This window comes from Desmodus rotundus, chromosome 13 (genome assembly GCF_022682495.2).
Source record: "Desmodus rotundus isolate HL8 chromosome 13, HLdesRot8A.1, whole genome shotgun sequence".
NCBI classification, from domain to species: Eukaryota; Metazoa; Chordata; class Mammalia; order Chiroptera; family Phyllostomidae; genus Desmodus; species Desmodus rotundus.
In genome coordinates, this window is record NC_071399.1 from 31,735,480 (window position 1) to 31,762,011 (window position 26,532).

Consider the following 26,532-nt stretch of genomic DNA (forward strand, 5'->3'; position numbering starts at 1 on the left):
GCTGCATTTCTTGGGAACACCTTCGTACCAGTGACTTTAGTCCCTCCAACAAAAACAAAGAGAAGTAAGTCCTTCTGTTCAACCAATTATTTGGACAACTGAGTTGAAGAGAAACTAAAGGGAGGTTCCCCATTTTTGGTGTCTGTTAGTATAAGGAAGGATGATGGATTTCCTTTAGAGCACACACCATGCCTGAGAGCTTTTCGAAAAAGCAAGACAAAACAACAATGACAGCATGGAATCAACACAGCTGAGAGTTATTTGTGGTTTGTTCTTGCTGTTGCAAAGTCAGTGACCAACTGTATTACTCTATATGCCACACAATGACAAGTAGTGTTATAGCTATATGCCTCTAACTTAGGATCCTATATCATTGCACTTGGACTATCTTTAGTAAATCAGCAACTATAAAAACAAAAACCCATATGAAAATGTGGGACTTCTGGAGCTTGTATCTTTTCAAGGGAATGGTTAGTTCAGACTTATGTCCAGAAGATACCTCTCCTCTCCTTTTGGTCTGTGTCAGTGGTACATGACTACAAGACAAAGCACAGCAGCAGGACGCAGGACTTGGATCAGCTTGGTCCAGTGCATTGGAGAGATCCACGCTCTGAAAGGATCCACACACACCAAATAGAGACTAGGATTTAAAGGAACTCTGAAGGTGTATGTGTAGCTCATGTTCTGTTCTTTGACAACTAGTCTGAGACATATAGTGGAGATGGTGAGTCAGGGTATATGGCCAAGGACAATCAGGGAATGCTCAGGACAAAATGTACGGAGACTCAAAAGGTGTGGGTCTGAAGGGTCTAGTTTGGAAGGCAGAGTAAAGCCGGGATCCCTATCAGGGTGGGTAGATCAGATAGGTCGGGTGGGAGTAGTTTGCAGGATGCCATCAAAGCACTGCATGTACAGTTTTCTGTGATCTCCAAAGAAGAGGTGTGATTACTAATCATGGAAAGTGAGTTCCCCTATATGCGACTGTCCCGTGTGAATGGGTGAACAAGTGCTAGCAGGCAGACACTGCTCTGCAAAGAAAACCGGCCATGGCAAATACTTATGGCTAGTATGGCATCACAGGAAGAAGTCTAGACTTCCAGTGGATTGTAGCATTTCACTGCCACTTGTACTTGTTAGGGCAGAGCCAATGGAAGCAGTGAGCTAACCTAGGTCATGATTATGAGGATTTACAGGTGTTATTTTATCTGACACCTTTAAAATTCACCTATTAATAGTGGTACTACCAGTTCTAAGACTTATGGATCCATTGAATTTGACACACTCTAGCATAATTTGGGTCAGAGAGGACCAAATAAGAGTTCACCCATCATGGTGTAACATCACGAGGCTGGGTTTACAGGGGAAGCATTTCTGTGATAAACTGTGGTAAAACATTGTGGAGCTGCAGACTGAGCCTTAAGAATGGGTCATACAACTCAGTGGACATTTAGAAGAATTCCTAGAACAAATAGTTCTTCCTGGTAGTGAAAACTTGTCTGGGCTGATTAATCTTAATTTGCCTTTTCTTGATGTTAGACTAGTGCAGTAAGAACATTACAGGCAGTTGGGTCAACTTCTGGCGATGAGAAATGAGGGAGAATTCAAAATAACTGCTTTGCAAATTGAAAGACAAGCCTACAGGTAGTTCTTCATTATTATTTCAACCAGTTAAAAAGTATAGTGAAAAGTATAAAAAGTATACTTTTTATACTTTAAAAAGTAAAAGTGAAGCCTTAGCACTGTACTCCATTACTCAAGAGTTTGGGAGCTTACTCCTAGAAGATAATACAGTGAATATTTGAAAACAGTCAGAAGGGGACATCACTCAGCATCCCTCAAAATACCTGTAAAGTGGAGAGCTCTCTTCTTTCTCGCCTTCAAATGTACATACTCACAATTTATGGTTCAAAGTAGGAGCTATGAAAATCAAATTAAATAGGTAGTGACTTGCAGCACGTAGAGATTGCTGGATAACCAACCACCCTAAAACTCAGTGGCTAAAAGCAATAAGTATTTATTATGGTTTGCAAGTCCTTTTGTCAGCTTGGGTGGCCTGGCTGGGGGTGGCAGGTCTAGGATGACCTCACCCAAATGCCTTGGGTTGGCTGGCTGGCTATTGGCTGACTAACAAAGTGTCTCTCATCTTCTTCAGGAAGCTTGGACTTACGCACATGGCAATGACAGGGATCTGGGAAGACAGATTAGTGCAAGGTTTGGAATTGGCACAGCCTCATGTTTGCTGTATTCTCTGGGCTAGAATAAGTCACAAGGGCAGCTCAAATGGAGAGAAATTAGATTTAACCCTTGGTAAGAGAAGTATCAAAGTTATATTATATATGGCCTGGATCCAGAGAAGAATAAATAAATAAATTTTGCAATGTTCCAAGGCCTCTTCTCTTGAGAATGGCTTTTAACTAATCATTTATTAGCTCATTCACCTTTTCAATGAATATACGCTGAACAACTAGTTTTGCTGAACATTCTGCAAGATGCTAGAAACCTGGTTACCAGGAAGAGAGAATAGTCTGGCCCTCTGGCCCATGTCCATACATAGATAATTTTACACTTTAAATAATAATTTCATTGACAATGAAGAAATCATCTATAGTTCAAAAGGTTATTTTTTTAAATTTGGTTTTAAACTATGATTTCTATATCACTCTCTGACAATCTTCATTGTGGGAGGGTTTTTGGGAAAAACTCAGGTAATAAGTACGACATACTGAGGTTCACATGTCAAGTCCATCACTTTGCTGCTGTGTGACTTGAGCCACTTACTCAACCTCTCTGAAATCCAGTCTTTATCTGAAAAAGGGAGACAATAATACCTACAGCATGGCTAATATCAATATTAATCGTGATGATCCCCTGATCAAAGATAACTCACTTCTAGGTAATATCCAATAAATGATAACCACAATAATTGCACCCCTACCGCCTATCACGTCTCACACATTAAGAAGCCAGGCTTGGAATATGTACTTCCAATAAGACAGTATGTAAAGAGAGAAAGTTAACAGCATAGAGGTGACAAAAACTAAAAATGTCCTTTAGCTGAAAAGTATATCCTCCTCATTTAGAAAATTATTTTACAAAAAGGCAAACAGTATTTAAATTGCGGTACTGACATTTCCTCCCTGGTGTTTTCTGCAGGGAGCAGCAGGGTCACCGAGAGCCAGAATGGGACATTCTGCTCTCATTTCTGAACGGCACTGCGGCATTATTTATTCTGGCAGAACTGCCACTGTGTTCAAATGACAGGCCCAGAGGAGCATAATAAATACAGATTTGGTTAACTCTATTGAGCAGGACGGGTTATCAGGGGGTTGAAAAGAGGCCAAATGCATTTCCCCAGTTAGAAATGAAACAAGAAAGCAGGCATGGCTAGCAATGCAATGAATTATTTGCTTTGTATAAAATATACAGGCTTAGCCTCTGCACTCTCGGCTCAAAAAAGAACTAGAAAAGTAGAATGCTAGAAGTTTTTTATTAGACTTATAAATCACTGAATTTCTTACACATTTTCTTGAATTTATTTGGCCCACAAATATTTGCAAATCATGTAATAGTCATTATCAAAAAGGAAAAACAACTACTGTTTGATGCTAAAAATGCCATATTCTCACAGATATGACAAAATCTCCTTTCTCTTCCATTTCCTAAAAATATGTACTTAAGGAAAAAGCATATATATCTTTATTTCTTCAATAAGCTACACTATTCTTGAAACAATTTATCACTTTATCATAATCAATATTTAAACTTAACCATTATTGTGTCCACTTTTTAATAATTTTTATAATAAGGGTGGTAAATTTTTAAGCATTATTTTGTATTTAATATGTGGTAACTTAAAATTATTGTTGAGTATTATAATATATAGGATGCTTTGCTAAATCTCTAATATTGTCTATTACTCTGAATCCTTCCATTTGAAAAAAAATGAATCTTACAAAATAATGAAAAACAAATATATGATTACAGAAAAAAAGATTCTTAGCTCTTTAGGAAATCATTATACATATGGGTGTTTTGGTAAGGAAATGAAGCAGAAGGAGGATTATTTAGAAAGCAGGTTTTGTCTCAGCTATTTTGCTAAATTGTGTAGTTTTGGTTGTCATGGCAATGGGAACCATGATTTAAATAAGTCTGTGCAGAAATAGAAGTCACTCATACTATATTCATAAGAATCAAAGGAATCTCATTATTTAATGGGAAAAATTCCCCACTTTGGATGGGGAGGGAAAAACATGGTGTTTCAAATTTATTTTTCTGACAAACTGCTTGTTATTTTATTTCTAAATCAACATAAAACAAAATATTTAGAACTAAACAACAAAAGAAGCACTACATGGAAAATATCTGGAATGCAGTAAGAAGTACGTTCTTAGGAGATACTGATACTTTATAGACCCAGGGTCAACAAAATCATCAGAAAATCTGAAACAAACATTACCCTCAGTAAGTCAGAAAAAAACAGAACAGCAAAATTCAATGTAAGTCAAAATAGGGATATAATAAAACTGCAGAAATTACTAAAAACAACATAAAATGAGAAATGACAACAAAGCTAAAATGATTTTTGAAACTAAATAATTCTTATAGGTAATTTCAAGCAAAACTTATCAATGACAATAGAGCAAAGGCTAAAATAAATAACATCAGGAATGAAAAGAGGACAAACAATAGCTACAAGAGAGACTGAGGATTATAAAACAAAGTTATGATTTGACGAAAAACTTAAAATATGAAAGTGGACAATTTTTGAGACAATATAAGTGACTCAAAAAAAGAAAATAATCTGATTGACTTATAAACTTTAAAATGATTGGTGTTCAAAAGTCAACCCTTCCTTCACTTCCCAAAAGATTTTAGGGAAAGTTTCACTGCACACTCAAGGAACATATTGTCTTCATTTAGTGCAAACTGTTTTAGAGAAATCTACCCAATTTACTCTTTAATGTTAACCCGACAGTAAAGGGATGCAGAAGAAGAAAAAAAAATAGAACTCGTTTCACTAATGAAAATAAATGCAAAATTCATTAATAAAAACTGGAAAATTGAATCTACCACATCATGACCAAATAGGGTTGACAATATAAATGAATTATTCAACATCAAATAATATATACATCAATACAGCTTGCCACCTGAGCAAAGAAAGGGAAAGAATCTCTATAATAACCTTAATAGATAAAGGAAAAACATTAGATAAAAATGTGCACCCATGATTGAAAACACTTAAGAAAGATTATCTACTGGAACACTAAGTAAACAGATTACTTAATGGCAAATATTTAGAAATATTACACCAAGTTGGAAACAAGACAAGAATATCCACTATCACCCTAAATTTTCAACATTGTACTGGTAGTGCTAGCCAATGCAATAAAATAAGAGGAACAAATAAGAGATGAGAAAATGAAAAGAAAAAGATAATTATGTTCATAAAATAGTAAGATATTACACAAGAAAATTCTTAGAACTAATAAGAAAAGTCAGCATGGTTTCTAGATATAAGATCAACATATGAAACTCAATATTGAATATCCCAATAAACAAATAAAATGTAATAAAATATAGCACTCATCAAAGCAACAAAAAAGTACAAAGTGCACAGTAAAAATAAAATTAAAATGTGTAAAAATTGATAAAAATGCAAAAATTATTAAAAAAATAAAAACTAATAAATAAGTAGAAATATAGATATTGTGGAAAAATCAACAGCCTAAAATGGCCAACTCTCCTCATATTAATTTATAAGTTTATTTCTAGTCAAAATCCTCAAAAGACTTATTTATGGGTTAAGTAAAAGTGATTATAAAATTCATATGCAAAAAAAATCTAGGGATAACCAAAAACATAATAAAAATAAAAACTTATGAAAATGTACTTACTAAAACAATATATTGTTGATACAGTTTCAGTCAAACAGATTAAAAATCAGGAGGAGGTGAAAAAGCATTTCTAATAAATGTGGTAGGGATAATTGAATATCTGACAAAAACACACAATTATGTCAATCCCTCACATAAAAAGTAGTATCTGCTGTACTGGAAATCTGAAGGTTCTTAAGAAAAAAGGAAGATGATCAAGGAGCAGGAAAGAACGTCCATGGTAAGGCTCTGAGGTCAGACCTCTGTGTATAATTGAACAAATCTCATGGTACATCCGCGGGCGTGTCACCACCATGCAGCACGTGATCTGCATTGCCGTGCTCACCTGCACTCATAACTGGGAAAATGCAAATTAATGTTCTACCTGAAATTTTCTACCACTTAACATGTACTCCAGAGAAAATTTTAAATATGTATGTCAGGAGACATGTATGATGGTGCAACACTGTCCATAATTGAGAAAAAAGTGAAAAGAGATTTAAGTGTCCATCACCAGGGGAATAGATGAGAATGTCTGGTTTTCTCACCCAGAGGAATTAATACAGCAGTTAGAAAGAATAAATTAGCTCTTTTGGTATCAATATAATTAAATTTCCAAAAACATGTGAAGTTAAAAAGGAAAGTACAGCATATTTTAAAATTCTTAATGACTCAATGTTATATAGTTACTATGAAAAAAATAATATCTAGACAAACAAAAACTAAATTGTACAAAGTTCACACAGAATTGATGATATTACTGTATCTGGGGAGGAAAGGAGAGGAATGAACCTGTGTGGATAAAAGGAACTTCATCTCTTAGCTGCAAGTCTATTTCTTTTATGTTAATAAAAATCTGAAGCAAAAGTGGCAAAAGTTAGTAGTGCAAATTCTAGATAGTGGTATGTGACTTGCCTATATGCCTTTGTACTCTTCTTGATTATTAAATCTTTGCCCCCCAAATTAAAATAGTTAAGGAAAAGATATGTTAAATGGTAAAGAAACAGATAAGTCTGCTTTCACTTTTTCACAAATGAACAGCAGGTGTGCTACTATTTCTTTAAGTTATTTAGGCTTTATTAACATACCATAAATTTATTTATTATTAAGAAATAAGTACTTTACATGTAATTAATAAGGTAACATACAAAATATCTTTTTACCAACTCTTAATTATTTATGAACTAATTGTCTAGATTTTTAAATTATTATCCTTCTTGCAGAAGTATTTTTATTTGTAATTTCCATGAAAGAGCTTAAATCTTCATAATCAATTCATTAAAGTGCTGAGGGAGACCATTAAAACTAATAAGTAGAGTAAATATTTTATTTTTAATCTGATTTATTTATAAATTTAGTCCCTGCTTCAGAAGCAAACTTCACATTGTTCCCAGTTTTGTGTCTGTTAAATAGATAATCTTTATCATCTTTTTTTGAACTATTAACAGCAATTTATTATATGTATAGAAAGAGAGAAAATGAAATTTTAATTAGGATTCTCACGTGATGTTAAATATATCATATGGTCAGATGTTTTCCTGGGAAAATTAGTCTCCAATTTTATCATCAAAATAACAGTGGAAAAACATTTAATTTCTGTATGTTTCCTTTTTACTCCAGTTTTCTATCCTCTTAGTTTATCATTCAGATTAAGTTTCTTAACTTGCTTCAGCTTTGGAAAACCTGATGAGCATTGCAAACTCTCTCATGCTGTGATTCCTTGAATGTTATGGAAAAGATGTATGTGGTTTTGAAATCATATTTAGATTAACTTTAATATCCCTCTGCTTTGCAATGGTTGCTGCACCTTGTCCCACCCAATACAGTTTAGAATTACTCCAGATCATCTGGTCAATGATGTGGGTAGTCCCAAAGATCATAAAGCTCTTAGATCTAGAGTTAGGCCATAACTGTACAAGTTCCATTCTGTACTGGGGTGGGGGGGAAGGGAAGGGGGACACAAGCATTCTGGAAAATCATGTTGCTTCTTTTCAAAAAAATTTTCCTAATCATCTGACTCACGAGGGAGTGGAACACAGCCCACTTTAAGCCTTCTTGTTGGAGGAAATGACAAACTTATGAAAAGGGAAAGTGACCTGTGTGTAAGGAAGCATGACAGGGAGTAATTAAACCTTCTGAGATTATTGAATCCCAGTAATGGACAAGTCTCATCACCTGGGATGCTCCCAGTGCCTATCATACTTGGAGGAGATTAATCTTCAAATTTTTAACTCAGAGTTAACCTGACCAAAGTGACCTTGCTTTTTTGCAAATGATAAAACAAATTATACTTTTATTAGGGCCATTTATAACTAGTGATGGCTATGTTCAAGTCCTTTTAAAAAGTCATAGGTTGCATCTGAAATTTTTTAAAAATCTCTTGCTGAAATAATTTAAGAAGAAAATAATCACACACACTCACACACACCCCTACATACACACATGCGCACACCCCTAATTTGAATTTTAGGCTTATGCATATTGTAAAATATTAGGAAATGGTGCAGAAGTAATGACAAATCCCCCTGCATGAGAAGCAAAAAACAGCCCATAGATGGAATTTGAAAACTGTCATAAAATTAGGTAAAGTATTTGCAGGTGGTCTGTGGAAATAGTGTAGGTGTAAGTGGTAACCCAGAAGATATTTTTACAGGCTTGCCTGAGGGGCACCCAAAGATGCTCCTTCTTCAGCACCATCTTCAGGCTCCCCAAGCATTCATTGTAAACTAAGTTACTGACTCCTGCTCAGGGGCAAGATCCTTGAGGAAAGCGTGGTTATAACTGAAAAATCTAATCTACTAAAAATAATTTTACAAAATAGGGTTGCACGCTTACTGTCATAGTAGTGTTTTTAAGATGATGTTACTCACGTAGTAAGAGCTATCTCAGTGTAGTTTCTTAAAAATACAGTTTTTATCCAAAATTTAAAGAGATACCTTTTTTAATTTAAAAACATTCAACAACAAAATCATTACCAAAAAATACACTGACTTGACTTAAAAAGCTTCAAGAATGACCAGGAGCCTATGAACCACTTTGAAGGTATTAATTCAGCAGGTATTTATTAATTTTTTAATCAACAAGTTAACAATTATTATAGCCCAGGTACATGAATTTTTTTATTGAGGGAGGGGGTATTGATCTCCAGAAATTATATTAAAACACTGTGTGTATTTATGCCATTCACTGAATTCCCAATTGGACTTTGACCTAAAAAAGGTTACACCATGCTATAACATTGCATAAGTATATTATGTGCTATGCATCTGATTGCATCAATGAAAAACAGAAAAATAGAAATCATAAAAAATCTGGCTCTTGCTTCAATATAAGTAGCAAAAAATAGTCTCTTCTCTTTAAAATCCTTGAGAATTCAACATACATGTGCATACACATCACTAAATATTCCAAACTAATTGTATGCTTACTAAATCCAGTAGGCAAAACTAAGAACAATTCCCAAATGAAAACGGAAGCCACATTTAGACTTAGCCCAATCAATCCACTCTGCTTTCATTTAGAGGATCACGGTAAAGATCAGCCTCTCTGCCACTCAGTAAGACTCTTCCGACCAACACAGATTATCCCTAATGCTGCCATGGGGTTGCTTTTTGAAACCAGCCAGCCCACAGAATTCTTCAAGGCTATAATTATTTTTCCCTACATGAAATATTTGTTCCTTCTAATTAAGAAAGAACAGCAAGTCTCACCTAAAGAAGAAGTGTGATTTTTCTGATGATTAATATTACATTGCTTGTTATGAACTTAATAGTGCAGATTGGATGTTGTCAGAGTGGAGTAGAACGAGCTCACCTGGTAGACACTGGGAAGTTAAATTCCATCATTACCATGACCATGCTTTACAATGACCTCAACCAGACTGTTGGGGAACACATGGGCCATTTTTAAATATGCTGATGGAAGTCTTTCTGGACATCTAGGATAATTATTACTGACTAACAAAACAATTTTCCTTATAATCAAAGTATGTGAATTTATCTACAGGATGAGTTGCAAAAATATCCTACTGATGACTTAAGGAATTAAATCATTGAACTGATATGTAAATTGAAAAAAAACTTTTAAAGAATATAATTTCAACTCCTCTCTAAAACAGCTCAGCTTTCCCACTGGTATATGTTTAATGTTTCCTTCCATTATTTAAGCCCATATTAAAGTTATATTGGGTTGGAGAGAAAAGATTTAATAGCTTCAGAAATTTCACAAGTGATATATTTTTTCAACATCCTTGTTTTCTCTCTCCACAATCATTATCAGTCCATGGATGGAAGGTCAAAGACTCTAGACAGCTCCTGAGATGATGACCCCTGGCTCCCAGTGAAAGAAGGATCACTTTCATGTTTAAAGCCTGGTGACTGCACTCCAATTTGACCTCATTCTCCCACCTGTTCCCAGATGCCCGGAGGGTCCCCATCCCTGCAGACCACCAGTTCCCTGTTTGTCTATTGTATCCTCTATCTCGTAGCCAGTTCCTTAGTTCAAGCACCACTTACCTGTCCACGGTTAGGAACTGGTGTCTCTTCATGTGACGTTTACCTCAAGGAATCCTTACTGATCAGGAAATATCATGGTTTCTAATACAGGTGGAACTGATTTTTGCAGTAATCAAAGACTACAAACTGTGCTCTGGACCCTAGTCAGGCATTTTGCAAGCATGTCATGGGTGTGTCATAAGAGAAAGAGAAAGAGGGAGTGTGGAAACTGATCAAAGCAAGTCCATGATCGTTGCTGACTACAAAGCAAAACTGAGCAAACACAAAAATCTCCCCTCCCATCCCAGTAGTGTATATGAATAGTGTTATTCTTATTTCTACAGAACATATTTCTTCTATTTATTAGTCGTTGAAACAAACAAGATTCCTGAATTAAAAGGGGGAGACTAGACTACATCTACAGTTCCCAACATGTTATTCATCTGCATTTTTCCACAACCCTCCCTTCTCCACAAACTACCATAAACTAGGACACTTTCTTTGCAGCCGTGACCACTGTGATTTTACTGGAGCAACCATCCCCACTGTGTCAGGCACTGTGCTGAAAACTTTGTGCCATTGCAGTACCCTCAGCTGACTCTGGAACCAAGTTCTTGCACCCAGCTGTCAAAGAAACTGGCTTGGATGCATGAGAACTCATGACGAATATTTGTTGCAATAAAATAGGTTTTGATATGTGAGGGCATTTAGAGAATTCTCCCAAAGTCTCTGTAGCTCATCCAAGCTGAATGTAATTAATCACAGAGTTCTTAAATGTTTATGTTTAGCTCAACTAAAATATTAAAGAGTGTAATATATTATGAGCATTTTTAAGCAACTGATGGCTCAGTGACAAACCAAAAAAATCTCAATATGTATATTTGAAACTTAATTTATTGCCTGCATTATATCTGTATGTGAAATTGTGTTGTCCAAAAAATGTGGATTTCAGAACATATAGACATAAATGAGTGAATGTACACATATATTCATGTATGTATATATGTATGCATTAATTCTGTATGCACATATGCCTACATATATGTATGTATATATGTATGTATTCTGTGTGTGTATATATATATATACACACACATACAGAAATAAAGTAAGTAATCTTCAATCCCTTTTATTGGGTTATCTCTTAAACTTCATCTATTAATCTTTTATAATTTTTAATCTATTTATTATTAGAGTGTTTCTAATGGTAAAAAGGAAAATGTTCTACAGGTTATATTTCTTATGTGTTCCCATAAATATAAACCATTATATTCAGAAGTCATGACAAGAATAAGTTGCTTAAACTGTAGGTTTTGGTATCTGAAGACTTTTATAGAACTCTCTCTGAGTTTCTACAACCCCCTCTGCCTGCCCAAGACTCAAATAGAGTTTGCACTAAAACTCTGATGAAGATAACGGTTTAGGGTGAAAATTAATTTAATATTGATAATTCATACTTGGGGATATGTGTTGTATTATAAAACAGGTTCAACTTTAGAACTCACAAAATTATTTATCACTTTTTAAAATTTAAGGTATCATTCATTATAGTTTACTAAGACTCTGCAACCATTTATCTCATTTCAGAATCATAGGGACTATGTCCTTTATAAGAGCTAACTGCAGTTTAGTGCACGTCTTTGGTGTAGCCGTTATAAAAAGTGAGTCACTGAAATATCCACAGCTCCTCAAGGGACTGTCCCATTCCCAATGCCCTCTCCAACCAGAGAAATCCTGACCAAGAGGTGCACCTGGGAAGCTGTGGGGACTCCAACCTCTGTGCACTTATGTCTAATAGACAGTCCTGAAGCATGGATGATGGGGGAGCAAGTAGTGCAGGAATGAATGACTTTGCATTTCTTGAGGACTACAGAAGGAAGGGTCTAGCAGTGGGAATCTATGAGGAAGCTAAGAGAAGGGGTCAGGGATAACAACCTTTCTCACCAGAAAAGCCTTAAGATTTCTGAAAACCAAGACATTCCTCACTTCCTTGTTCCTGCCCCTCCTATTTCCCAGTAGAGCTGGGGTACAGAAGCCTACCTTTCTCCCTTCCTGGGAGGCACTCAGCTTCCACCATGGGCCTTAACTGTGGGAGAGAGAGGGGAACTCTCATCTTCAGATGCCATCAAGTTCTGTCGAAATACTAGATATTTGGGGACTTAAAGGATTCATAGAACTGTGATTTATTTAAAAGTGAGCAGAAAAGTCTTGGGGCCTAACTATGTTTTCTCCCAGGATCAGAAAAATATTATCCTCATTGAGTTTATTTAAAAAGAAGGTGAGGCATAAAAAGAACATGTGTTTTCATTATAGTTCAAATAACACTTGTTTAATATAGTGGTTATATCAAAATAAGTAATAATACAACTACGTATTTGAAAAATTCTACTTATAATGTTGACACAACAATAAAACACTCTTCTTGTGGCCAACATAATATTGTCCACAATGCTGCCTTTTCAGACCAAAGATAAATTTAATGTGTTTCCTTAACTATCTTTTCAAGAGGTTTGTAATTTTATTAAGAAAAGAACAGAATGACAGCTAAGTGGGAGAGAATAAGGGTTGGAGGGATTGAGCAAAAAGGAAAAAGGACCCATGGACATGGACAACAGTGTGGTGATTGTGGCGGGGGGAGGGGAGCATAAGGGGACTAAATGGTAATGGAAAAAACAATAAAAAAACTCAAAAGAAAATAAGAAAAAGAATGACAAATGCTTAAGAGCAAGACTTTCTATTTTAAATGTTACATTAACAACATCAACCAAAATTACTAAATGAAAAAGAATTTTTATAATAATGAAGCAAAATAAATCATGGAAGAATTGGAATATTAAAAACAATTATTCAGAATCCTCTCTACACCACAAAGTTTGTTTTCAAGGTGCTATTCTAAGACACTGAGGTCAGAGCCTGGGAGGAACCTACTTAGAGCTAGCTATAGGAAGGTGCTGTGACGGAAATAAAGGAGTTGACAACCCACAGTTTTTACATTACATTTACTGTGTCAGGACAGACTGGTAACTGCGCTTACTTGGGAAGCAGGGGAATCATAAAACCACAGGACACTATTTCCTGATCAGTTAAGCTAACCCAATGAGGGAAAGAGACCCTGGCTGTCATCTTAAAGATTTCTGAGAACGAGGGGACCACAGAATTAGCCTGACTGCAGTGAATGAAACAACTGAGGGAAGGCCTCTCCTTGGGGAGAAGGGCTGCATCCTTGGGCTTGGACTGGACAGCAAACATGCTGTCATATTCACTGAAGAAAAGCTGGCCTGTGAAGAATGGAATAGAAGATCAGTGTCTCCAGTGTCCTTAGTGGTCACCCACTTTCTACATAGGAAGATGTAGGAATCTATACATGGATCTCCATTTGGTTTGAAAACGTAACTTATTTACACCTCCATGATCTTTGTGTGTCCGTTGACAATTCACAGAGGAGTGGCAGCCAAATAACACTAGAAAAGCCAGATCAAACTTAGCTGCTTTATTAGTTTCTTTAGAAATTATGATATTCCTTAAATCATGCTTTAATTAATAAATAAAGTTTTAAACAAATAAAGACATTGTATTATTATTGTTACTATTATTATCATCATTCCCTTTCATCTGATTTGGTAATCATTTTCAAGTAAGCTTAATAAATAAAGGTTCAGTGTGTTTCTGTGTTTAAGCATTCTGACCACTACCTGCGGCCCTGGACTAAGGGCCGCCCAGCCCGGCTGGTTTCCAGCCTGCAGCAGTTAGCACAGGCAGCCTGCAGTGGCTGCTCTTCGTCCTCACATTAATCTCAATGGCTGGCTTTGGGCCAGGCAAACATGGCAAACACTTCTGCTCATCTTTTTTTTTTTTTTAATCAATAGAAGAAAAAAGCAAACTTCTGCTCATCTTAAATTAACTAATGGTCAGCTTCTGCATTATACCTCATGATTTTCATTTAGAAGCAACCCTATTTGAAAACTAGATAAGAAAGTAGAGTCTTATTAAATATATAATATTATTAATATTGTACCTATTTTGCCTTAATCCAGGAAATGAAGTCAGCAGTCCAAGACCAAACATTTCATCTGCTTCATTTTCACTTGTTTTCCCTTTATTACTTTATTCCCTTTATAGCTTATTTCTGTTTATTTTCTCTTGCAAAATTTGTAAATATATATAACATGAAAAATACTTTCCTTCAACATCAAGGGTGCTCACCAACTTTAACCATAGTAATATATATTTATTTATGTTATATCATCTTTTTTGACATTACAAAAATTTCTACGAAATTGGAGATTCATAAGAAATAAAGCCTATTCTAAGTTTACCCAAATTTTGAGCCCTTTCTGTGACTTTGGAAATAGGTCTGTAAATCTGCAAAATCTTAAACTTTCCATGAATTTCAATGAGTTAGAAATACTGCAAACATAACCTTTCTTTGCATTACTTCAGGATTTAAATTTAGGTTTGGGTGACCCATGGGAGAAATAGGGAAGAAAAAATGGGAATTACAACTCAAATGAGAACACTGTATCTTAGAAGTTAAATTTATAATACATTAATTCATTTTTAATTTCCTACTAATCCCTGTCCTCATTCATTTGTTTAGTAAAGAATTTTAAAAGATAAAACTAACATCATAAAATTACATATGGACACAATGATGATATTTCCACTAAAAGGGAAATAATGTGTTTTCCAAGGTTTATGTTTATATTTTTTTGTGTGTATGTGTATATAATCAAAAAGTCTAGATTATGTATGTTTTCAATTATATAAATTTAAGACTCTTTAAGACTTAAATGTCAAAGGAAATTTTCTAAAAGTTTATACATGCAACTGAACTTATATATTAATTTTTTCAATGTCAACTTCGGCAGAGCTGTTAATAATGTTATGCAAGCTTCATTTGGTACTCGTAGCATATTAGTATTCTGTGAATAATCTTCATATTTAAAGGAAAATCACAATTAACTGGTAATTAGCAATAATAACAAAATAAAAAATCCTCACTATACCAAATATTAAGGTATATCTGCTAAAATAGAAATACTATGTCTCCCCTCAAATCACAGACTGCATATTAAATGTCTTGATCAATGCACAGTAGGATTTTACACATGTATGTTCTAACAAGAATTTTAGCCTCCCTTTGTCCTTGAAATTTTCTGAGATATCTATATTTATTTAGGATCTTTCCCATTAATACATGTTCGTTCTAGTGTTCTCCAGGAAACCTCTAAAGGCAGCAATTTTGAGGAATTTGGTGAACGAGTCTATATGAACAACTAAGAATTTCTCAAAAGGTTTCATTTAAAGACAAGAATGTATAAAGCCTTCTGGAAGCAATTTTCCTTTCAATGACCTGCTCAAGGTCATTATTAGTGACAAGAATATTAACAAAGTTTTCCATTGACAAGATGCCATGGAGATCTGTAATGTTTAGGTGATCAGATAGCCCTGAAAAGCTTCTGCTTAGGGCTGATGAAGACTTCGATGAATGGAATGACTGCCACAGAGACCATCTGCCAAGTGACCCACACAATGCAGGAAGGAAACAGGAAGAACTGCCGACCTGAAAAGCATCAGTAAATAGGTTCCGAGGTGGACATGGGCTGCTTGACGAATGTAAGTGATTTCGATATTCCTGAACTATTTTCTTCCTAGATTAGTATTTTTATATTTCTTAATGCTCAAAAGGCCATATGTGCCTTCAGTCCAGAGAGAATGTGTTTGTATCTCTACGAATGAGAGAAAATTTGATTAATTCATCAATGTGCCAGGAGCCGGGGGCTTGGGGTGCTTAAGTCATTAGAAAAGTTAAAAAAATCCTTCAAGTAAAATCACCTTGTTAAAATAAAATATGTTAATAACAGTTTAACTTATGGGTCACACTGGATGGTAAAGCACCTTTATGAGGTGAGACTTTTTAAGTTGTCTATGATAGGAGAGCATTAGCGACCAGCATCCATCAATCTTACCTGCTGGGCTCCTCTTGACTGTGGAGGGAACAGTTCATGCTATTCACCAAAAAGCTGAACAAACGACTGTACAAGGACTTGGCCAGGAGATCCCGGTAAAATTCAGCTACCTCTACTGTGTGTCGTCGTGTAATCATGTCTCCTGGAACCGTAGAAAGGACAGGAGGCATAAGAACAAGGGTTTCTCTCATTTAAAAGTAAACAAAACTGTGTATATCCTTATTCATCCAACACATACCTCTCTATACATCAAAAGATGTTAAAAAATATATTATGGCTCTAATAAATGAGGTCTCTGCCAATTATTATCTAAAGTGTTTCCTAACATGAGTATCATATACATCGCAATCTTATTTGTTGCAATTGTTGACCACAGCTTTTGACCTTTTGCAGACTGTAATTTCCTTTCAGCTAGCGACCCACCTCTTTGAAGGGCCCCTCTTAACAAGTTTCTCGCTAACAGTTCACTGGTTTGGATACTGAATCATCCCTAAGGCATTTGGAAACCTGGCCATCTGGAAAATAAGTCATATTTTAAATATGTTCAAAGAAATGATCCAACTAACCAAAATGTGGGTCTGGAATGTGGGAACAAGATTGGGCCTTAAGGTAGAAATTTCTGTGTCATTCTCAAAGAGATGTTAATTGAAATCTTGAAAAATAATATTTTAGAAGAAAATAGACTAGAGAAGAAAGCAAAAAAAAAATAAGTGAGGATGATTTGGTATCAAGTCCATGACAGCGTTAATGCTGGAGAGTGGAGAGGGAACAGGGAAGTTGTGTTCCTGCTTTGCAGCGCTGACAGACCTGGCTCCCACTGCAACTCAGGCTGAGCAGGGTGCTAGGCAGTAGGATGATGACCATGGGAAGTGAGGGGAGTTGCTGTGAAATGAAGGTTACGTTGTTAACCATGGAAATACACATAGGGAGCAGAACTGCTGCCGAAACAAATGAACAAACAAAACAGCAGGTAATAAAGAGTCAGGGAGCTGTAAGTTCAAGGCCAGGGGGATGGAACAACACATGGTGGCAGTGAAAGCAATGTGCCGCTTTTGATGTTACCTAATTGAGGTCTCTAGAGTCAACCTGACTAAGGGTTCTAATGAGTCACCAACATGGCAGGGGTGTAAGGAGAGGAGGGAAGTATAAGCAGAGAAAACTGCATATATTAAATTATAGATATTAAAGGAGAGTTCAGTTTTTCTTTAAAAGGTCAGGAGAAAAAATAATGCATTTGGATAACTTTAAGAAACTTAGTGTGGCTGGATTGCAAGGATTATCAGTGGGAAAATGGCTAAAAACAAAGCATAAAAGTTAGGTGTGGCCCCAGTAATAAGGACCTCCCATGCTATCCCACAGTGACAAGCTGTAGTTCTATAGAGGCATTGGAAAATCTTTCAAAGACTGTTACCCGTGGATGAAAATCATATGTGTATTTCAGAAAGATTATGCCTGAAAGCAGTGTGAAAAGAAGGTAAAATGAGATACGGACAAGTAAAAGATTAAGCACATTCCTGCCCTAATCTAGGGGAGGGTAAACTAAGGAAATGGTGATAGGAAGGAAGGGAAGGCAGTAGGGATGAAAACTACTTATGGAGTAGAGCTGAACTGTGTCTGATCTACTCAGCTGAGAAGGAGGTGGAAGAATGACTTTTGGGCAACTGAGTGGATAATGGGGAGATTCATAGAGTTCAGAAACATGTTCGGTAACTCCAGATATGAGGCAGAAATTATGTCACATACCCAGGTACCTGCAAGTAGGTCCCATAGAAACAGAAGTAAGAAAAATGTTGATTTAGAGAAAAAAAGATCAGGTGGCTGGTGAGTCCTCAAAATTACAATACAGAGGCAGCTTGGTAAGGCCATGACTCATAGTGAGTAACTGCAGAGCAAGGAGGAAAGCCACTCTTCTTGCCCCTTGAGTAGAGATGCATGTAGCATAGAGACTTACCTTGGGAATCAGGTAACATTAGATTTTAATTCCAAACATGCCATTTACTAATGGTTACAAAGTTATTTAACCTCTTCCAATCTAGTTACAGAAATAGCAATATACACCTCATAGCAATTTGTAAAAATTTTAAAAAATCCCACATTCATAGTGCTTGGCACAATTCTTGTCATAAACACCCAATAAGGGGGAGCTATTGTTATAAGTGATGGTGCAAAGGAAAAGGGATGCTCTTCGTTGAAGAGGGCAGCAGGGCCCCACATACACAAACAGATCCAATGTTCTAATGAAATAACTCCCCTTGAACTGATGACTTGATTTGTCTAAAATGCCCGATTAGCTAGGAAAGGTGACTAATTAATCAAAATGGTCTCTCAAAAGCAGAAAAGGTTCACTTCACGATAGTCAGTATAGTGCAAGTATAGTCAGATTAAAGTGACCAAATAGATTCATAAGGTTTTTCTCACTTGGCATTCTCAATTCACACAAGCAGTTTCACTAAGTGGGGAAAGGTAAGTTTGTATTTACTTTTTGTATTTCAGAGAAGACCATGACTGCACAAAGGTGACAGCCAGAGTACCGACAACTCACCTTTGAAGTATTGGACATCGGTTGTCAAAGCAGACACTAGTTCATCTGTCGAGACCTGTAGCATTCCAGCCACTAAAAGTTAAAGCAATGTTGAAAACTGAAGTTACTATTTTTTGACAGAGAGAACATTGTCTTTTATGGCTATGATTTATAAGATTTATATACACCCATTAGAAAATGTTTATATATATATATATTTTAAATATATTTATTGATTATGCTATTACAGTTGTCCCATTCCCCCCCTCACTCCACTCCATCCTGCTCACCCCCTCCCTCCCACATTCCCCCCTATAGTTCATGTCCATGGGTCATACTTATAAGTTCTTTGGCTTCTACAGAAACTGTGTATATTAAAGAAAACTAAACTACCAACTTAATTGTCAAATTCAACTAAAGAAACAGCCTATAAGTAATCAAAACCTTAATGAGTTCTTGGGGTTCTTGCAACAAGTTTTTTTCCCTCATTCCTTTCAGAAATAGACCTGAATGATTTCTCCCAATTCCTGATTAAAGTACTTTGCTATGAGGGAAAGATATGCTGTTCATTGACAATCTGGTTTTAAGGTATTTTGGAAAAAAAAAAAAAAAAGGAACCTGAGCAACCTGGGAGTGACTAACAGGAAACTTCAAAAGAAAGAGAGATTTTTGGCAAGATCTCTTCAGGGAAGTAATTGAATTTGATTTAAATCCTTAGGTAATAACATGTCCCCCAAATATACTGGGTGGCAGGGATGGGGGTGGAGAACACTTAGAATATAAATAAACCCAAGTATGTGCTGAAGAATCAACCTGCCAATGTGGTGGGCAGCAGGCGAACATAAAAGTGTATCTTGTTATTCATTCCCATCACTTATAAAAAAGAACAGAGTTACAGGTTATTCCCCCTCCGCCCCCTGGCCCCGCCCCCGCAGCCCACTCCCCACTCTTCTCACTGATTTCTGCTCCCGGAGAAAAGTGTTATTCCACCTGGCTTTTCTGTAGTGTGTCTCCATCTACTGGCCGCTCTACAAAACTGCATATCCAAGAGGTTAATGTTAGCTCTGTTCCACTGACCTTGTTCCAGAAGCTGGAGGTCAGAAACAAACGCAGAGTCTGCCTCCGTCAGAGCCGTGAACCGAATGTCTCCAATGTGTAATATTGCTGCTAGAATCACAAGTAGATTCTCCACCTCCTATGAATTTTACAAATAGAGAAAATGAACAGGATTACTTAGAAGAAAATAGATTAAAAGTCAAACCCTTTAAAAACCTAAAAGTAGGTTTAAAATGTGATGTTAACATGGTCAGCTACTCCTATTCTAGATGAGGAATAAAATTACTGTATAATGCATTTCAGTATTTTCACTACAACTTGTAGAAAAAATAAAGATCTAATAACAACTAATAATTCTCTATTAAAAAAACCTAAATGATGCCTGTTTTCAAGTTAAAAATGCATTTCAAAATGTTTTTTCAAAAAAAGATGTGGACCCTATTAGTGGTGTTGTGATTTTTCAGATCTCGAATGTTTGATTCTAGCTCAAAATTAAAATCTCATAGTTCAATGCACACTTCCTGTAAATTAATGTTTCTGGTCCTTAAACAAAAGAGAGTAAGGAAGTGATGTTCTGATAAACATGAACCATTTCTATATAAATATCGAAATGAAAAACGAATCATTGTGTAACGATGGTCTGACTGGCTGGGTGTCACTGGGGAGGTCAGACTCCATACGTCCCCCATACTGACAACTGCACATGGGGGCTGACCAGACTTCAGGGGACTGGGCTGCTTCACCAGAGGACACAGGCAGTGGTGTCCATCTTCTAGTTACCTCTCTTATGAGATACGTTGGTATTATGATTATAGAATTTTTCACTTCTGCTGGAAAATTAAGGGAGGCACGATGAAAACAACTATGCTTAGATAAATAAAATGCTAGTTGTTTTTTAAGGTGTTTCAAGGAAAATCCAGAAAAAATGGATTTTGGCAGGAGCTATCTTTGAGCAGAAGGTAACTGGGAGTAAAAGAATGTCTGTTGATCCCTGGCTGGTGTGGCTCCGTGGATTGAGTGCTAGTCAGTGAACCAAAGGGTCACAGGTTCGATTCCCAGATCAGGGCACATGCCTGGGTTGCAGGCCAGGTGTCCAGCTGGGGGCGTGGGAGAGGCAATAGATTGTTGTATCTCCTGCACATTGCTGTTTGTCTCCCTTTCTTTTTCCTCCTTCCCCTCTCTCTAAAAGTGAATAAATAAAATATTAAAAAATAAATAAACATTTAAAAAAACAAAACAAAAATGTTTGCTGAAAGATAATACTTGAGGACCTGGAACTCTGCATAAAGAAAAAATACCCTAAATATTGTTTTAGACACTCATTTTCTGTCAGGAATGAAAAGTCAAGAAGAAGCTGCAAATTAAAATATGCTTTTCTAGACTAATATGTATTTAGTGTGATGGTATCAATAGCAAAATTGGTTAAGTGCCACATAGGGCAAATGTCATAACTTTTCAGGTTTGTATTTATTTTCCTAATTTGCAATTTGGAAATAAAAAGCTCCTGCTTGTGGAAGTTTTACTAAGAACTATTATTATTTTCTTTATAAATATATAGTTGAAACAATATACTCCATAGGACTTCATGAATTTCCTCCAGAATTTCTACTTTTTGTCATATGATATAATTATATCATGTTTAAAATGAGGGCATTGACAAGGATGATCTATAAGGCATTTTCTGGTCCAGTGCTCTATGATTTTTGCATTACTTAAAAATGTTTTTGATAACTCCCTAATCACAAATGAGTGTTTTAGATTTAATTCATTTTTGCTTGTTTAAATAACATTTTACTTCTTATACTACCTGACAACCCTTTCCCCCCTTTAATAAATCCAATAGCTCATTAAGTTTTCTAGTCCCTTGTGAGATAGGAACTTCTGGATACACAGACAAGAAGCCTTTGTTCTGCCCTCAAGGATCTTAGAGCTTAGTGGTGGAGACGGAGCTGTGAAAACTACCCATAACCATGCATTAAACTGTGGTAAATACTGTGACCGAGGTAAAAACAAACTGCTCTGTGAGCAGGGGGCACAGTCAGCAACAGCCAGCAACAGCCGCCAACCATCACGCTGGCCATCTAGAATGGTGGTGACGGAGGAAGAGGAGGAGGTGCCTTTATGAACCGAGCACTCAGGAGCACAATCTCCCTTGATTCAAGGCCATCACTCACCTAGAAATACCTTCCTTCCAGTCTTATTGGACACGATCTATTCTTACAAAGTGGACTAAATTGTCACCATCACAGTTACCCCAAAGGATCGATACAGGGATTGTCTTTTGTTAAAATGCTCATATTTCTTTTACTAAAATGGTTCTTCAATTTTCTATTAACTGTCTTAAATGGAGGTATATTTTGCTTGTCTTGACTTTGAGGATCAATCGTGGATTTTTAAAGCCATGTTTCCAAGCAACTGAAACTTTGGTAGAATTGTTCCTTACCCACCTCTATATCCCAGTTTCCTATAAGAAAGGAGGTATTTCAGGAATGAAGCAAGGGGGGAAATAATAAAAAATACAACAGTAGCAAGTGTAAAGACAGGAAAGAGCAAGTGGGTAGGAGTTAGTAAAGGACAAATGCAGAGATTGGATAATCAGAAAAAAATTTAAACCATATGATGGCCGTTCCCAGAATTCCAATCTCTGAATGGGTGAAGGTGGAGTGAAGCAAAGTGCCCAAAGCTAATGCATTTAAGGTGAGTCCCCTCCCTTGTCGTCACCTTCCTACCCCTTCCCATCCACTCGCTGACCCATTTACCCTATCTATATGGGCAAGAGTAAAACAAACACCCAGAGCAATTAAGTTAGTGATTTAAGAAAAAGGGGAAAAAATAATACTTAAATCCATGACTAAATCTGGGTTCCTGGACTACTGGCATACCAAAGTTAGCCACACAATCTTACATTAACTGTAATGAGGAATTGGTCATAACTCAAAAGTACACCATATTGAATAGGGGTAAACAGATAATGTGTAGGGAAAGAGATTTGTGGGAATTCTGAGAAGTCTCAAGGCTTAGATTACTTCACATCTCCTATGCACTAGACCTGTGTTGTACAATTCAGTGACACTAAACATACAATACCATTTCAATTTAAATTAATTAAAACAAAGAAAAGTTAAAAGTCTATTTCTTCATTCTCACTAGCCATGTTTCAAGTGCTCAGTACCTGCAGGTGACTAAGGGCAGCTGTAATGCACAGCACAGGTCCAGAACATTTACATGGTCCTAGAGACTTTCATTGCACAGCAGTAGCTTATACAGTTTAAATGACATTTTTCAGGTCCATAATACTTGCAGGCATTTGGTAATTCTTTAAAAATAAAAAGTTTTATATTGTTCAGGAAGATATTATAATAAAGTGATTCTTGGCAGTAAACAGTTCCTTTAGATCTGCCAATTTTCTTGAGTTGGTCAAATCTCTTTGGCTCACATGGTTCATTTGGGAAAAGGTCTCCTTGGCCACCCTATTGGAAGTAGCAGCCCCTTCTCTATTCACTCTTTATTAGTCTACATAGTACCTATGAACCTGAACGAACCTGAACACCTCATTTATGTCTATTTCCCCCACTGGAATGTAAATTCCAAGGGGCAGATAGTGGGGCTTATTCTCTGCTGACTCATGAGTGTTTACAACCACATCCGGAATATAATAGGGACTCAGTAAAAGGTTTTGAAAGATTAACTTTGATAAATAGTACAAGGTTGGTTTCTCAGAGAAATATTTGTGATATAACTCACCAAGTTACTAAAGCCAACTACATTCAGAGCTTGTTTCAAAAGAGCAAATCTTTCCCTGTTCAGAGAATTCTCTGCTATTGATACATTGTCTCGTGGGGTCTGGTTCAAATACCTGTTAGGAGAAAAAGCACACAGCATTATGGCTTGGCTCATAGTCAAGCTGCAGTGGTTAAAAGTCACTTCGGCCATATTTGGTGTCCAGAATAATGGAAATCACCTGGACATTGTGCACTGTGTTTATAAGGCTTTGCTACATAATAGCACATGATGTTTCAGGAAGGGGAAAAAAAGGTTCTTGTTGTACCAGAACATATTTACACTGTTTTACTTGGGTTCTCACCTTAGCTGCACCCTTCCAACCGACAAGAGAAGGTCATGGTGTTTATGTATTTCATACGGAAATTTGGTGGGTCCTGTCATATGCTTTGTAATTAGCATTTTTATTAAAGAATTTTAATTTAAAGTAATTTATTATTTCTTCTTGTCAATATCTTTTAATTATGTGGTAGTTGATTAATTCATTAATTTATTTCTTTCATTCAACAAACACGTAGGAATCACCTACCAAATCCATAATACTAGCAGCTAAAGATATGAAGATAAAGGACTCATCCCTGCAAGCTCAAACTTAATGTGCCCATGGCAGATACAAGAGAAGGGGCAGCTACAATACAATGTAAAAGTAGTAGAACAATAAAGATGAATGTGAGGGATTTGAATGTGAGGGAATGTGTTTGGCCCAGGAAGGGGACCAAACCTAGAAGAAGATGTTGAGGAATGATTGTGGGAGAGAAAGAAGCTTTGATTCCAAGAACTGACACTTCAATAAGAATCTGCCAAACAAATTTTTAGGGGTGTTCCTTAAAAATTAGCAACAGGTACCAAGGAACACAAGATTAAGCATGCATTACGCATGATAGGGAACTTGGGTAGAAGAGCAAAATTGGAGCCTATGGTGAGACAGCAGAGATTGATGAGCTTGGAGAAGTCGCCAGAGTTTTTTGTATGTCTTGCAGAAGAGTTTCAACTATGTCTTAGAAGTAATGGGCAGTCCTAATGGTCTTGAAACAAAGAAGTGGCACAATCAGATTGTTGTTTCAGAAAGAACATTCTGGTATCCCAGTGAAAGACTATCTGGAAAGAGGTGAGGCAACTGAGGGTGCTGGGTGATCTAGTGAGAGGTTAGCAGTGATGAAGAAGAGAATGAGATACAGAGAGGCATCGAGGAGGCAGAATGGGTGGGATGAGGGCACAGACTGGATACAGGTGGAAGAGAGAGATGTGTCGATGATGCTTTTCATGTTTCTGTCTGGGGAAGAGTGTGGACAGTGGGCTCATCAACCACAGAGTCCATCAACCAACAGGAAGAATTTTTTGACAGAGAAATTCTTATATTTTATATTAGTCCTGTTAACTTTGAACTTGTTGTTAAAGTTCAACTTTGGTTCAAAGAATCTATTGACTATAGGGACCTGAAACTCAGAAAATATTAGAAAATAAGATCTGGAAGTCATCAATATGCAAAAGTGAGTGAATGGACTCACACAAAAAGAGATGCTAAACCTTTAGGGGTAAGAAAGATTTGAGTGTTCAGGAAAGGAGTAGGGAAATTGAAAGAAAAAAGTCACCAAAACAAAGGAATAATGTGTTTTTAAGATTGATTGATATTGATAGAAAAGAAACCATAGAAACCAGAAAACAGATGGAGTGGGGAGAACACAGGCTGTGGTCTGTGCTATGGGAGTGGGGTCTGTGAGCACTTCTCTTTCCTCAGTCTTGGCTGCAAACGACAGAAATAAAACAGTCTAGTCTCTGGGGTGTGGAGTAGGACAGACTTCCGAATATTTATATGCTGAGATAGAAATACATAAAGACTGGATAAAAAAAAACCTAAGAGAAAGGGGGTTGTTGGGGTGAAAAAAAGAAAGTTGCTAGGAAAAGAAGAGGGGTTCGAATCAGGACTCCAGTGGAGGGTGTGTTTCCCACTGAGAAGAGTGATGAAATATGGGTCCAAAGGCAGTAGCATCTCAGTGGGGTAGAGGAATTGCTGCTTTGTGGCTTCAGTTTTTCTAGGAGAGAAAAATACTGAATTTAGATGAGGAGGCACAGTTGGCTCTAGGAGTGTCTTAAGAATCTAAGGTATTCGCTGTGGATAATAGAAATGATGGTCATGCAGGGGGACATGGGAAGTTTAGCTCAAGCTGTAGAAGGCCCAGGTGAAGTTGCAGACCAGCTCACACAGTGGTTTCACTTTCTCTGAAGGTCCTCTGAGGCCTGACCCAGGGTGGCTGAGCTGCATTTGGGGCAGTGGAAAAAAGGGAAAGGTCAAAAATAACAGAAAGACATTGGGTTATGACGGTCAGAGAACCATTTTGCCAAAAACTTACAAAATTTTAGTGACTAAAATGTCTTAATGATAAGAAATTGTAACCACTCTCAATTCTTCTTATTCTCACAACAGTTTTTACTTCAGGTAAATTCCGAGTAGAAGAAGGAATGCGAAACTAATGTTGGTAGCTGTAGACAGGGCTGTTAATTATGGGATAGTTCAGGAGAAATTCAATCAGAATAGAGAATTTCAGAGGGCAGTTTGCCTGATGGCAGGAATGATGCTTTAAAATTGCTTGTGTTTTCCTCTGCAGCCAGAACATTTGTTGGCATGAAAATAATCAAAAATATAGAATCCAGTGTTTACACACAAATTTTAACTTTCTCCCATTATTCAATAGTGCCTGGGATGATTTCACTAGAAATATAGTTTTTTAAATTTTTTAAAATCATTGTTCAAGTACAGTTGTCTCCATTTTCCCCCGGCCACTCCCCCCCAAACCCAGGCATCCCCACTTCCCACCCTTGATCCTACCACCTTTTGG

At 36.6% G+C, this 26,532-nt stretch overlaps 1 protein-coding gene across 1 annotated transcript in view; it reads right to left on the minus strand.

Annotated features, from left to right (window-relative positions):
- The window catches only part of MYO16 (myosin XVI), a 518,514-nt gene that overhangs the window by 225,795 nt on the left and 266,187 nt on the right, over window positions 1-26,532 (minus strand). The window contains exons 17-20 of the mRNA XM_053916793.1: window positions 23,660-23,771; window positions 19,937-20,054; window positions 18,881-18,952; window positions 16,339-16,480 (exon numbers count right to left, since the gene is read on the minus strand). Of these exons, the coding sequence (XP_053772768.1) occupies window positions 16,339-16,480; window positions 18,881-18,952; window positions 19,937-20,054; window positions 23,660-23,771 (444 nt within the window). The remainder of the gene's footprint in view (window positions 1-16,338; window positions 16,481-18,880; window positions 18,953-19,936; window positions 20,055-23,659; window positions 23,772-26,532) is intronic.